Source organism: Ostrinia furnacalis, unplaced genomic scaffold, assembly GCF_004193835.3.
Source record: "Ostrinia furnacalis isolate ACB-3 unplaced genomic scaffold, ASM419383v2 OfSCF0319, whole genome shotgun sequence".
In the NCBI taxonomy this organism is placed as follows: domain Eukaryota; kingdom Metazoa; phylum Arthropoda; class Insecta; order Lepidoptera; family Crambidae; genus Ostrinia; species Ostrinia furnacalis.
The window spans coordinates 779563-793604 of NW_021130558.1; the positions used below are offsets into that span (position 1 = coordinate 779563).

At 45.5% G+C, this 14042-nt stretch overlaps 1 protein-coding gene across 1 annotated transcript in view; it reads left to right on the forward strand.

Annotated features, from left to right (window-relative positions):
* Positions 1-253: 253 nt before the first annotated feature.
* The window catches only part of mv (lysosomal-trafficking regulator mauve), a 29569-nt gene continuing 15780 nt past the window's right edge, over positions 254-14042 (forward strand). Inside the window, exons 1-13 of the mRNA XM_028314809.1 lie at positions 254-260; positions 2575-2786; positions 3122-3299; positions 4427-4634; positions 5212-5416; positions 5457-5591; positions 5632-5766; positions 5840-6075; positions 7124-7314; positions 8478-8621; positions 9615-9783; positions 11975-12220; positions 13632-13893. Coding sequence (XP_028170610.1) covers positions 254-260; positions 2575-2786; positions 3122-3299; positions 4427-4634; positions 5212-5416; positions 5457-5591; positions 5632-5766; positions 5840-6075; positions 7124-7314; positions 8478-8621; positions 9615-9783; positions 11975-12220; positions 13632-13893 — 2328 coding nt within the window. The remainder of the gene's footprint in view (positions 261-2574; positions 2787-3121; positions 3300-4426; positions 4635-5211; positions 5417-5456; positions 5592-5631; positions 5767-5839; positions 6076-7123; positions 7315-8477; positions 8622-9614; positions 9784-11974; positions 12221-13631; positions 13894-14042) is intronic.

Below are 14042 nucleotides of genomic sequence, written 5' to 3' on the forward strand. Positions count from 1 at the left end.
GAAAATTCCATCAAGAGAAGAGGCTAGTGTGGTTAAAGCTTACTTGAGTCGTAACGAGGATATAATGGAAAATACATTGCAAGTTTTGTACAGGCAACGAGAGGCGTTCAAAGATACATATGCACTTTTTGCGTCTGTGGATGACCGACGGCGACCGGCGACCATAGGATGTAGCACTGCAGTGTGTGAATCTACGTTTTCAACTTTAACTGCAATCAATAGGCCTCAAAGGCTGTCAATGGGTCACGAGAGAATGGCTGGTATGGTATTTCTGGCCTTTGAAAAAAAAAGAACAAAATCAGTTGATCTGAACGAAGTTCTTCGCATTTTTAATAACATGGCGAATCGTAGAATTCAGCTGTTTTAAATGTTTTTTTATTATTATGTTAGTTAATTATTATAATAAGTACGCAAAAACAATGTGATCTTAATGATATTTTTGGTCGTTTCTATTTACTCGTATCACCCCACCCAATAATTAATTATTACCTCACTCTCACTCAGAAGTGGATCTCTACATCCAAATCTGGAAGTTCAACCATCTTATTCACTTGTTCTTCATCATTGAGGATTTAATAGTTCTTAGATCCATGCTCATGCACTGTCACAGTAATTATTTGTCTACGAATAACTATTCACATGATGGTGATATACATGGTGATTGATTTAGGAGCCCGTGTTTCGACGGCAGATCAATTATGATAATTTTTTTACTTCCGCCCTACCTGTAACTAATGCTGCCCTACCTCAAATTCGACCCTAGCTACGGCCCTGTTCCCCGTTCGCGGAACCGACTATGATACGTATGATATTATACAGACCGTAGCGAATGTCATCGTGGATTGTATCACTTACCTGGGCCTAGCCTAACCTTCATCCAGTCACACTAATTACCTGCTAAAGTGTAATTAGACTTCATTGCAAAATATTTACTACATAGGAAATAGAGAAGATCTATAATTCAGCAATATATGCTGAATTACTATAGTAGGTATGAGATCTAATTTTTCATAAATTGTTTGTGAAATCCTTGAATATAAAACAAGTTTTCGTACGGCCGTTATGTAAGCAATACAATCAATCACAAGGGATTTGGAAAATTTATGGGATATTACAATTTCATACCAATGAAAAATAAATTCGGCCAAGGGCGTACTCATATGCACCAATTTATTTTGCCCCAGAAAAACTGGACTGACAGTAAAATGATTTTAAGAATATTATTATTTTTCTTAAGATTTACATTAATTTTATTCTCATTAGGGCGCCTAGATATGATACATGTTAATAACTTTATAGTGGGGTAGATTATACGATTGTTTACTACACAAATACTTCGAACCCAAGACCGAATCGGCTTCGTCGCGTCGCGAACAGTAGTCGTAGGTAGGTACATCCGTCCGCTTCCTCCTGCGTCGCGTTACGCGTATGTACTGAATTTGGGAAAAACTAAATATTTCCATGTATTATTCATACGTCGTATGTACTTAATTATTCGTATTCTAATGGTTACGTTTATGATAGACTAATAAAAGTAAAGTAGACTTATAAAGTAAATTAAAGTGTAGGCGATAAATAATTATAATAATTAATCATAGAAACTATACATAGACCTTATTAATTCTTGTTTACCTTGCGTACTTAGGTACTCCAATTTCCAGATCATTGGGCTGTCATTTAAGTATTCCTCCCACAAGACTATTACCATAATTTGTAATTTTCTTGCTTTGCTACATCTGCTGAAAACAAAAGGGTGGGTTCAGGAAAGTTTGATTTGTGAGGTTTTTAAGATTACTCTCACTATTTGCTATTATTAGCAATTTATTATTATTCTGTGGCTATACTTACCTTACTGCCACTCTCATTTTAGTGACTGACCGGCAGCTTAGTGGCTGTACCCCCCTGTATTGACATCTCTAGCCAACACAGTGGTATCTTATGGCTTTGTATTAGAGATTATTTTGCAATGAAAATGTAATAGTCCGACGTGCTGTTGCCTGTGTCTACGAATAAGTCGAAGCGATATCCCACAAAAAGACTGGTAGACTACTTTGTAGAGCCACCTAGCTACTTTATTACCTATTCCCTTAGTTATTTTTATTTTTCCATCTCTCGAAGAAAACAATATTTATGAAAGACTTGTTTGTTTTTTCCTGAGATATACACTTAACATAAGTGGACGAATCTTTTAAATGAGGTAGAAAGGTATTTCGTCGGTAGGTAACAAGGCCGCAATGTAGAGGGGTAAATCCGCGAAACAGTAAAAAACTNCCGCTAGTATTTTCTAAAACCAGAGGTTTTTAACTATCTATCTGCGTAAATAAAAAAAGATTAATAGACAACTGATTTTTTTGACTTTTGACCTCTGCCGGGCCCACAGTGCAATGACCCCAAGCTACCCATCCTTATCGCTCGCGCGTAATTATGTTACTCACATAATTCTCACTGCGGGCGCCTGTCGACAGCAATATAATTACGCGCGAGCGATAAGATAAGATGGCTAGCTTGGGGTCATTGGACAAAATTCTACGTGTTCACAGACCGGGCTTTAATACCTTCACTTTATTGTTGCAGCTGTGAGCGGGTCATCGAGCGGCACCCGCGCGCGCTGGTGGTCCGGCGGCGGCGCGGAGTGGGCGGCGCTGCTGCAGGAGGCGGTGTGGTGGGGCGGCGCGCCGGGCTCGGGCGCGCGCGAGCTGCAGCCGCGCCTGCTGCGCCGCCTCTACCGCGCCAGCCCGCAGGCGCTGCAGGCGCTCACGCCGCAGGAGCCCGGCGCCAGCAGGCAGGTGCGTGTGACCTGCAGCTGGAGCCCCGGCCGCGCTGCAGGAGGCGGTGTGGTGGGGCGGCGCGCCGGGCTCGGGCGCGCGCGAGCTGCAGCCGCGCCTGCTGCGCCGCCTCTACCGCGNGAGCACCTGGAAAATTCTCTAAACTGGTCTCCTGGTTGCTTGACACCGTCATCATCTATGCACTGGATGGCAGTCGAATCTTATTTCTGAACTCCTAATTTGAACTGGTCCTGGTCCTCTCATTCTAGCTACACAAAGAAAGTTTAATGGTGGGAACTAGGTGGAAAAGTCAATATTGGTACATACAGCAAATTCATTTACCTTCATCCCCACAGACGATATGCGACATCCACTACCAGCTGACGTTCGTGGAGCAGACAGAAAGCGATGAGGAGGTCCGCATCGCGTGCCGCTCGGCGCAGGCGGCGCTGTTCAACGCGCAGCTGGCCCAGCTGGAGGAGCGCCTGGCCGACGCCGCGCCGCACAACAAGTACGCCACCTACTTCAGCACGGGTAAGCCGTCACACCCCGCACGGGTATCTTTGCTTATTTACAATTTCATCGTTTAACATAATATGAGCGTAATCCTTTTCCAAGCGAAAAGCCACGCAACAATATTGGATTGCATTATGCAATTTGCATAGGCCCTGAGAAGATAACTCGCCGACAAATTCGTGCTAGGTTTCGCTAGTCACGCTCCTAAGTTACCGCTTTTATGGTTCCGTGGTCCTGACAAAGAACCCTTATAGTTTCGATATGTCTGTCTGTCTGTCCGAGGTTTTGCTTGGAAACTATTGGCACTAGGGAGCTGTAATTGTGGAGATATGTATATTAATCACGCCGACAAAACGGTAAAATAGAACATGTAAAGTGGGGATGAACTTTTTTTTCATCTTGTACCCCATCGTGTGGGGTATCGTTGGATAGGTCTTTTAAAATGGCGTAGGGGTTTTTAAGACTATTTTTCCATTTAGGGATCTGTTTGCAAATTATTAAAGTTAACGTTAATTGTGGTAACGACGAACAACTACGGAACCCTACACTGCGCGTGTCACGACGCGCACTTGGCCAATTTTTAGTGTAGTACCAGGTCTGTTCATCTCCGCGTGTTTACATAGAAAACAAAACACGCACGATGGCCCACCTACAGGATATTATTTGACAAGGCCTCACATACGAGCGAACATTGACTCACGCACGCATATTCTTGTGTATGATAGAAAAAAATAAAGAAAATGGTGTACTAAATACTGTGCAGTATTTAACTGCCTAAATAATAATAAAAACACAGAATGTACTTTTTTAAGTTGCCTCAAGACACTGAGAGGTAAATAAGTAGTTAATATTATTCATGATAATTCATGCTAAATCATTTATTTCCTCCGCCATTTTCCGCAGTTTGGCACCTCACGTCACATCATTTACCGATCACTGACGATTGTCAAGAAATTAGTGTTTGACTCTTGAGACAAGCTAAATTACGGCAATTGTTAATGACATTGAGCATACATTTTTTTTAAATACCTTCGCGAAGTAAACCTTTTGTACGTAGTACTTATTATACTGTATTTTTATTTTTCTATGCTGAATAAAGTATTCTTATTCTTATTATTATTCTGTGCCTGTACACGTTTTTGCAGTGCTGTCATCGGCGATGTCGGTGGGCGGCGAGGCGCGCGTGGACCGCGCGGAGCTGGCGGCGCGGCACGTGGCGACGGTGACGCGGGCGCTGGCCTTCCTGCAGTCGCACTCGCCGCGCGACCCGCTGCCGCCCGCCCACGCGGCCCTCTACGACCGCCTGCTCGCCACGCTGCTCATAGGTAGCGTACTATCTCGGCCCTTTAACACGTGACAGTTTTCATTGCTGCAACTCCTGCGCAGCCTTATCTATAGTTTGGTCTGCGAGCACGTAGAATTTTGTCCAATGCACGGTGGTCCCGCGTCTATGTAACAGCGGTCAAAAGTGGAAAACTTTTTAATAAAATAAAATACTTTGTAAAACATTGTATAATATTATATTATTCTACTGAAATTAAAGTAATGCACTCTTTGGGTAAAGAAGACTTCCTTTTTTTAGGCAAATTTCGCAAACCAGTGATATAAAGATCGCTTAACCAGTCAGATTGTCTATTTTTGAAAACTTTTGTAGACTGAGATGCCTTTTTAAAATACTCACAATTTTTTTTGCACATGTAATTACTCTTATTTTCTAAATTCTGCATGTCAATATTTTTCTCATCACTAACTAATGATAACTTTAGATGTTGGTACACAAGACGAGACTTTTCAGCATTCGTGACTTTTTTTAACATTCCATTGCTCAAATACTAACAATCTTGAAAACGAGCAATGAATTTCTTAGCTTATAACAGAAAAATCAATTGTTTTGAATTTTAAAACTAAGTTAATAATGCAACTTNGTGAGCGGGTCATCGAGCGGCACCCGCGCGCGCTGGTGGTCCGGCGGCGGCGCGGAGTGGGCGGCGCTGCTGCAGGAGGCGGTGTGGTGGGGCGGCGCGCCGGGCTCGGGCGCGCGCGAGCTGCAGCCGCGCCTGCTGCGCCGCCTCTACCGCGCCAGCCCGCAGGCGCTGCAGGCGCTCACGCCGCAGGAGCCCGGCGCCAGCAGGCAGGTGCGTGTGACCTGCAGCTGGAGCCCCGGCCGCGCTGCAGGAGGCGGTGTGGTGGGGCGGCGCGCCGGGCTCGGGCGCGCGCGAGCTGCAGCCGCGCCTGCTGCGCCGCCTCTACCGCGCCAGCCCGCAGGCGCTGCAGGCGCTCACGCCGCAGGAGCCCGGCGCCAGCAGGCAGGTGCGTGTGACCTGCAGCTGGAGCCCCGGCCGCGCTGCAGGAGGCGGTGTGGTGGGGCGGCGCGCCGGGCTCGGGCGCGCGCGAGCTGCAGCCGCGCCTGCTGCGCCGCCTCTACCGCGCCAGCCCGCAGGCGCTGCAGGCGCTCACGCCGCAGGAGCCCGGCGCCAGCAGGCAGGTGCGTGCGGCGCACAGTCGACGGGAAGTAATAAGTGATCGCAACAATGACGTGAGCCCCTGTGTGTTCGCAGCTGGCGGTGTACCTGCTGTTGATCCTGCAGAACCAGCACCTGCAAGCGGAGGCGGGCACGCCGGGCGTGGAGCTGGCCATCACGGACTGGGCGCGCGGCTGGGCGGTGAGCACGCAGGCGGCGCTGCCGGCGCGCCTCAGCAGCGACTCGCTGGCGGCCGAGGGCGCGGCGCTGCTGGCGCGCGACCTGGCGCGCTGGGCCGCCGCGCGCGCCCGCCAGCAACCCGCCATCGCCAGGTGACACACGGCTGTACAAGACAGGAATAAGATTAAGAAGGCGTGGCCTTACTGTGACGTCAAATAACCTGACATACTACGGCGGGAACGCAGACGGAAGTTAACAAGCTGGCACAGTCTGTCGTGCAGCCATCGCAACGGATTCATGAACGTTCACTCTTTTTTCATTGATTTGTGATGCTGAAATTGTTGCTTTAATCTTATCTCAATAAAGTACAAAAGTTCATTGGGTAAATGAGAGACATGTCTAGACAGCCTGTAAACATTGTTCGTAATGAGGGCTATCGTTTTAGCGCTCACCAGTTTGCGCCACTGTAGAGTAAGGTCCTGTCACTTGCTAGTAGCGAAGACAGTGGCACCAACTGGTGAGTGCTAAAGTGGTAGGAGCACTATCGCATTTGCACTAATCAAGATGGTGCCACTGTAGAGTAATGAACGTAATAGGGTATTTGACACCACCAATCAATTGACGTACTTTTTAAAAATGTCAAAACGACACTCTCCCATAGATTTTGTACGGCAATACTAGCATGTGACGTCACAATTTTATCAACTCAATGAAACTACTTTTTTCAATGATAATGCAACCAAAAATCGTAATTTACAGGTAATTAAAAATTAATTAAGTTTTTAAGACCAGAAACAAGTGTCTTTTTAAAAAAGTTGTGGTTTAGAATTATTGGCGAATGGTGTCAAATACCCAATTTACGTCTTTCACTACGAGAGATTAATTGATTGAAAGGCTTTTTGGTGTAAAATAAAATTATATTGTAAAACAACATCAAGTTACATGTTTAGTTCGAGAGTAGAAAAGTCAAGAGAAGAGAAAAAAGTGACAATCGATAAAAAACATAAAAGTAAAAAGAAGTTTCTCGCCGGCCAGGCGCGCGTCCAAGGAGTTTGGTCGCACATAAGCGACATTTACAATTTTACTAGGCCGTTATATTAGACAGACCTGTTCAGTAAGGTCCTGTCAATCGCCAGGGGTGCCAACTGTTAAGTATAAAAACGATAGCCCTCATTAACTTATGTATGTGGTTATACACAGGGCGGTGTTCCGCAAGCAGGCAGTATGCGCGCGGCTGGCGGAGGGCGCGATGGCGGTGACGCGCGCGGCGGTGGAGGCGCAGAACGCCGAGCGCAAGGGCTTCATGCAGCACCTGCGCCGGCGCCACGCCGCGCGCCACGCCGCCGCCACGCGCTGGGCGCGCCTCGTGCGCGACTACACGCACGACCGGGGTACGCATTCCACATATTTGCTAGCGATAGAATTATAATCTCTGACATCATAGACAAGATAGCGGCGACCGGAACGTTCTAGAAGCGTTGGGCAACACTGCTCCTGTCATTTGTCACCCTCCCCCCTTCCCCGCACACATACAACCCGAACGAACGCGCGCGGACGCTGCTCTTGCGTCAAAACATCAGTCTGAAAAACCAGCTGTGAAAGTGAACGAAATACAGCAAATTAGCTTCCTGGGACCTCTCCTCCTCACCCTCTGGTAAGTCCATCGCTTCACCAAACAATATTCGTTCAAATTCTTTATTACTCCATATTTGTATAATAAAGATTTTACACAATAGACGTAGACCCGTAACATGACCCTGCTAGAGTATTGCAACATGATATATTACGATTTGTTTTGTTATTAAGCTTGCTCAAGATTTAGCCACCTTCATTAGCAATTTCGTAGTTGATCAATATGTCTCCACTTGAGCGGCTCGACCAAAAGATCCGCTCATTCACTATACATGCAAAAATTCAAGTGCTCCCTAGTCTAATTCTAAAGCCTGTATTCGGAACGACTTAAGCACTGAACAAAATGAACAATTACTAAATCCTTTATATTGTTCGATGCTTAAATTCAATTTAAATTGTTTTTTCCAATGTATAAGTGCGAGAAGAAATGCTGTATACCTGTAATTAAGGTCAATACACATCATGTGTTGACTTACTTGACTTATGGTCCTATGTCCCCTAGATGGGGCAGAGGGCGTCCACAGACTAACATCATGTGTTAACCATGTTAAAATGTATGAACTGTATGTGACTTTGTTGTTGTACTTTATAAATAACTAGCGGCCGCCCGCGACTTCGTACGCGTGGATCCCGTTTTACCCCCTTCATCTATCTTACGCGGTTTAGATTTTTTCATACAAATATTTTTTCCCGCTAACTATACTTTATTATAAATTTTACCAAGGACAAGGATCCCTATTTTTTTTTCAAAATGAAATGTAGCCTATGTCAAATTGGAAGAATGTAGCATTCTATTGATGAAAGAATTTTTTAAATCGGCCCAGTACTTTTTGAGCCTATTCATTACAAACATACAAAAATAGGTACAAATCTTTCCTCTTTATAATATTAGTGTAGAATACGTGTCTTTTGTGTCGTACAGCGGTGTTCCACGAGCCGCGCAGCTGGCCGGCGTCGTGGCAGCTGGACCCGACGGAGGGCCCGGGCCGCGTGCGCGTGCGCCTGCGCCGCGCGCACCTGCGCATCCACAAGCGCTTCCTGCAGCCGGCGCAGCAGTACAAGCCGGGTGAGTGTCACGTGGCGTGTGGTCCCACAGCGGTGTTCCACGAGCCGCGCAGCTGGCCGGCGTCGTGGCAGCTGGACCCGACGGAGGGCCCGGGCCGCGTGCGCGTGCGCCTGCGCCGCGCGCACCTGCGCATCCACAAGCGCTTCCTGCAGCCGGCGCAGCAGTACAAGCCATTCAATTCAACAAGCATTCGCAACAGTCTCATCCTTTAGATCCTTTAGACATACTCTCTAATCTGTGGTCTCATCTGTGATTCGCAAGTGACATTGCTGCATTGACAGATGACAAAACGAATTATTTTCATTCATTATTTCATTCAATCATTTTAGTTTTGTCATCTGTCAGTACAAACCTTCTTAAAGATCAAATACACTGAATTGTCCCACCCGTGACATTGACAGGGGGCGCCACCGTCAATACCGGATCGCTGGTTCCGATTTTTGCCATGTTAGAAACTATATAGTTGAACGATGGTGGCGCCCCCCTGTCAATGAGTTTGGTGGGACAGTATAGTGTATTGAGTCTTTAATCGATTGACTTTTAACGTTCCATTTTACGTTATCTTAGATTAAATCATTAATTCGTTTTTATTATTGTATACGACTTACGACATCAGTTAAAATTATCATTTTTACCGTAAAATACTCCCTAATGTATGCGTAATATAATATCAAAAAACTACCAATGTACAACTCTGTACAAACTTGGGCCCAAAATGGTTGTTCTCCTTTAAAATTGAAATCGAAAAGACAATACAATACTTGCAACTAAACATCTGTAAACGCCCACAATGTATGCCCATTATGAAAGTTTTTTTCAGATGCATCTTTCTTTCAAGAGAGCCGTAATTTTTGCCACTGGAAATTGATGTAAGATTTTCACGGAAAATTATAACATTTGTGAACGCCACAGTGTAACCTTGTTGGCGATCAAATAAATAAACAATGATCGATTTCGTATAATATCAAAATGTAACTTTTTTGTCAACCATAGATCTTGCCAAGCGACCGCCACCGCTGCGTAGCGTGCTGGGCCGCAGCGCGACGGAGCGCGACGGGCTGGCGGCGCGGCTGCAGCTCAACGAGTGCGTGGCGTGCATGGCGCGCGTCACGCACGTCACGCACGACAGCGAGACCTGCGGCGAGCTGCTGCTCACGGACAGGTAAGGGCACGAGCACTATGACGTCATCGCACGTACTGTCGGCAACAGCGTTAGCGACGGAGCGCGACGGGCTGGCGGCGCGGCTGCAGCTCAACGAGTGCGTGGCGTGCATGGCGCGCGTCACGCACGTCACGCACGACAGCGAGACCTGCGGCGAGCTGCTGCTCACTGACAGGTAACGTATCATTAAGACGTCATTGCACGTATGTTCAATTGACACGAGCATTTGAAAGATCATACCTCATACGCTTGTCAACAGCTGCAACTGAACAAGTACAGGGTGTCCCGTAATGTAACGTCAAGCCGGAACTGGGTGTTGAGGCAAGTTGTGCTGGTTATCAGAAAAATATAAAAAAAAAATCTATGTGGCATTTTGTCAAAATAATAGGCATTTAAAAAAAATCAAAAAATTCTACTCCCGGTGACGGTCCTTTTACTCGTGTTGCCACAAATCTTCACTTTTTCCAAATTTTTTTTTTGTTATGTAATCCTGAATAATGCTTCTCTAAATTGTTATCAAAATTACAAAACCAGCTGCTCCAACTTGGATGAAAAAAATACATTTATCCCAAAAAAAATATCAAAATAAAAATTTCGCCTAGTTTAAACTGACTGTACTGAAAAAAAATGTACTACGCGAGTGTGGCAAGTGACGTTATAATTTGGCGCATTTAGTAAGGATTCCAAAATGGTATAACACTTTGTAAAATCTTGCTGTAATTGTCGACAATTTTTGTTTATTGGAAATAATCCCGTTTTTAACTTTATCTACCTTGGTTAAAAATATTATTCTAATGTGCCCAAAATTCAAGTTTCTGGCTTAAGTGAGGTGGAGAAGCCATTTTAAAAGGTATGAGCGGGACGGAGAGGGCCATCTTACCAAGCAGGGATGTTATGGATATCCGTAACCGTAACCGAAACTATCGGATATCCGAAATAAAAAAATGTCCATAACCGTAACCGAAACTGATTCAAAAGTTACGGATAGTTTCGGATAAAGGCCAAACTGCAAAACTCTATGAAATCTGCAGTATACACGCCGCAGCTGCAATGCCGCGCTGCCGATTTCATAGTTTTGCAGTTTGCGGTTGCAGTTTGCGGTCTGCGGCCCGTCTTGGAATTGTACCTTAAATCTTAATATTTGTTACCAACTTGTCTGGCATTCGCTGGCACCATCTAATATGCCAGCCTGTTTTACCTTTATCATACATAGGTGTCGTCTTAGTTGGTACATAAAGTAGCTATGTGGGTCACGCTCACGCAGCATCTTGCTATTTGTATTATACCTACATTTTTGAAATTCTAATAATTCCGTAACCGAAATTATCCGAGACTTTCGGATAATCTGAAATGATTTCATATCCGTGACCGTAACCGAAACCGGTATAATATTATTCTAATATCCGTAACCGTATCCATAACCGAAACTTCATATCCTTATTATCCCTGTTACCAAGTACAAGTGCAGGCAGAGCAGGTAGCAAAAATAAAAATTTGGAAAAAGTGAAGATTTGTGGCAACACGAGTAAAAGGACCGTCACCTGGAGTAGATTTTTTAGATTTTTTTTAAATACCTATTATTTTGATAATATGCCACATAGATTTTTTTTTTATATTTTTCTGATAACCAGCACAACTTGCCTCAATACCCAGTTCCGGCTTGACGTTACATTACGCGACACCCTGTATATGGCGTTCCAACTTAAAATCTACCCTCTCAAAAATGTCGTTACATACTTTCTTCTTCTTAGCTGAGTAGTAGTGGTTGGTTATATTGAGGCGTCCACGTTTATTGTAGAGGCAGATACTCTCCGCACGATCTCCTGCCATCTCCTTTTTTTTTTTTTTAAGACTGCCTGGTGCAATCATAGGTGCAATTTTGTAAAGCAATTATATTCATTTGACAGTTCAAAACTTACGATAAAATCTATTTATAGTTCCAATATACTGAACTGTTCTATCCATGACATTGACAGCATGGCGCCACCGTCAATACCGGATCGCTGGTTCCGATTTTTGCCATGATGGAAACCATATAGTTGAACGATGGTAGCGCCCCCCTGTCATTGAGTTTGGTGGGACATCAGCGTGGATCATCTATACCTAGGCGTTTGACAGAATACAGCAATTGCACGTCAGATCCGGTATGTACGTTACAGCATCGTTGAAATATGGTTTATTCTTATCCAAGATCCATCCACTTCGTGCCCGAAGACAGCGGCTCGGACGACGAGAGCTGGGAGCCGTGGGCGCCGGGCCGCGCGCAGTGCTGGGCGCTGGGCAGCGTGACGGCGGTGGGCACGCGGCGCTGGTGCCTGCAGGAGCGCGCCGTCGAGCTGTTCCTGGCCTCCGGGCACGCGCAGCTGCTGGCCTTCGACTCGGAGGCTGAGCGCGCCAACTTCCTCAAGGCGCTCAAGAACTGCCACTTGCCGAACAAGTATGTTCTTTCTTATAACAACCAAAATATTTTGATATTTCTGTTCCTGGCCTCCGGGCACGCCCAGCTGCTGGCCTTCGACTCGGAGGCTGAGCGCGCCAACTTCCTCAAGGCGCTGAAGAACTACCACTTGCCGAACAAGTAAGTTTTTTCCTATAACTACCTAAGGCCGGCAATACACGGACCGCTTGAAGCAGTCAGGGTCGACAGCTTCAAGCTATCGACCGCCCGAATCAGTTGCAACTGCTCGAGCGCTTCGTGTTATGTGCGTTCATAGAACTCTGCAGTTCACTGTGCAGTCGACAGCTTGAAGTTGTTGACCCTGACTGCTTCAAGCGGTCCGTGTATTGCCGCTCTAAGATATCTTGTTAGTCGTCATTTCAGAAACAGAAAACCACGCTGAACATGGCTCTCCCCCAAATAGGCTAGGTGACAAAATTTTAAGTCCGTTCGACATTGACTTGAAATACGTTGTTATATTATCTGTTTAATGGAATATAATTTCTATTTCATTCCCGAGATATCGACCCAATTATTTGTAGATTGACCGGTTCGTAGCAGCCTGCATCCAGCGCTTTCTTGTAGCCTTTATGGAAAACTAGCTTTCTGCCCGCGGCTTCGCCTGCGTGAAATTTTGTCTGTCACAGAAAACCTTTAACGCGCGCGTCCCTGTTTCAAAAGCCTGGATAAAATCCTGTCCTTTCCCGGGACTCAAACTATCTCTATGCCAAATTTCACCAAAATCGGTTCAGAGGCGTGAAAACAAGACAGACAGACAGACAAAGGTTACTTTCGCATTTATAATATTAGTATACAGGGTGTTAGGTAAATGGGTATATGAGCCGACACTAGCCCATGTGAACATTGTCATATAAATGGTATGGTGAAGTCAAAAAATTGATATCTTTATTTTAATTATTTTATTTTCCATACAAATAGGATTTTATAAAATTTATTTTGTATGAAAATTTAAAAAAATAAAATGATGGTATCAAATTTCTGACTTCACCATACCATTTATATGCCCACTAGCTTTCCGCCCGCGGCTTCGCCCGCGTGGAATTTTGTCTGTCACAGAAAAACTTTATCGCGCGCGTCCCTGTTTCAAAAACCGGGATAAAAACTATCCTATGTTCTTTCTCGGGACTCAAACTATCTCTATGCCAAATTTCATCAAAATCGGTTGCGAGGTTTAAGCGGGAAAGCGTAACAGACAGACAGACAGACAGACAGACAGACAGAGTTACTTTCGCATTTATAATATTAGTTGGGATGTTAACATGGGCTAGTGTCGGCTCATATACCCATTTACCAAACACCCTGTAGATCATCTGTCCATGCTGCGCTACAATGCAAAAATATCTGTCCAATGCTATCTTCTGTCTGTTGTGATAAGATTACTTTATTCCAGACAAGAAGAAGACACGCTAGCTGAAGCCATGAACCAGTGGCGCAACGGCAGCATCACCAACTGGGAGTACCTCATGCGGCTCAACGGGCTCGCCGGCCGCTCCTACAACGACCTCATGCAGTACCCCGTCTTACCCTTCGTGCTGGCCGACTACACCAGCCGAGTGTTAGACCTGACGGCGCCGGAGACCTTCCGAGACCTCACCAAGCCTATGGCTGTGCAGCGCAAGAGTCGGGAGCAACACTATATCAACACCTACAATGTGAGTGCACGTTTAAGGCTGCGTTTCCACCAAAACAACCAATAGAATTGTTTCTTTTACCGAGGCGAAGTAAATGAAGCGAGTCTATTGGTTCTTTGCGAACACACCCCTCGCTACGCATCCTCTCACATCTCTGGTGGAAACGCAGC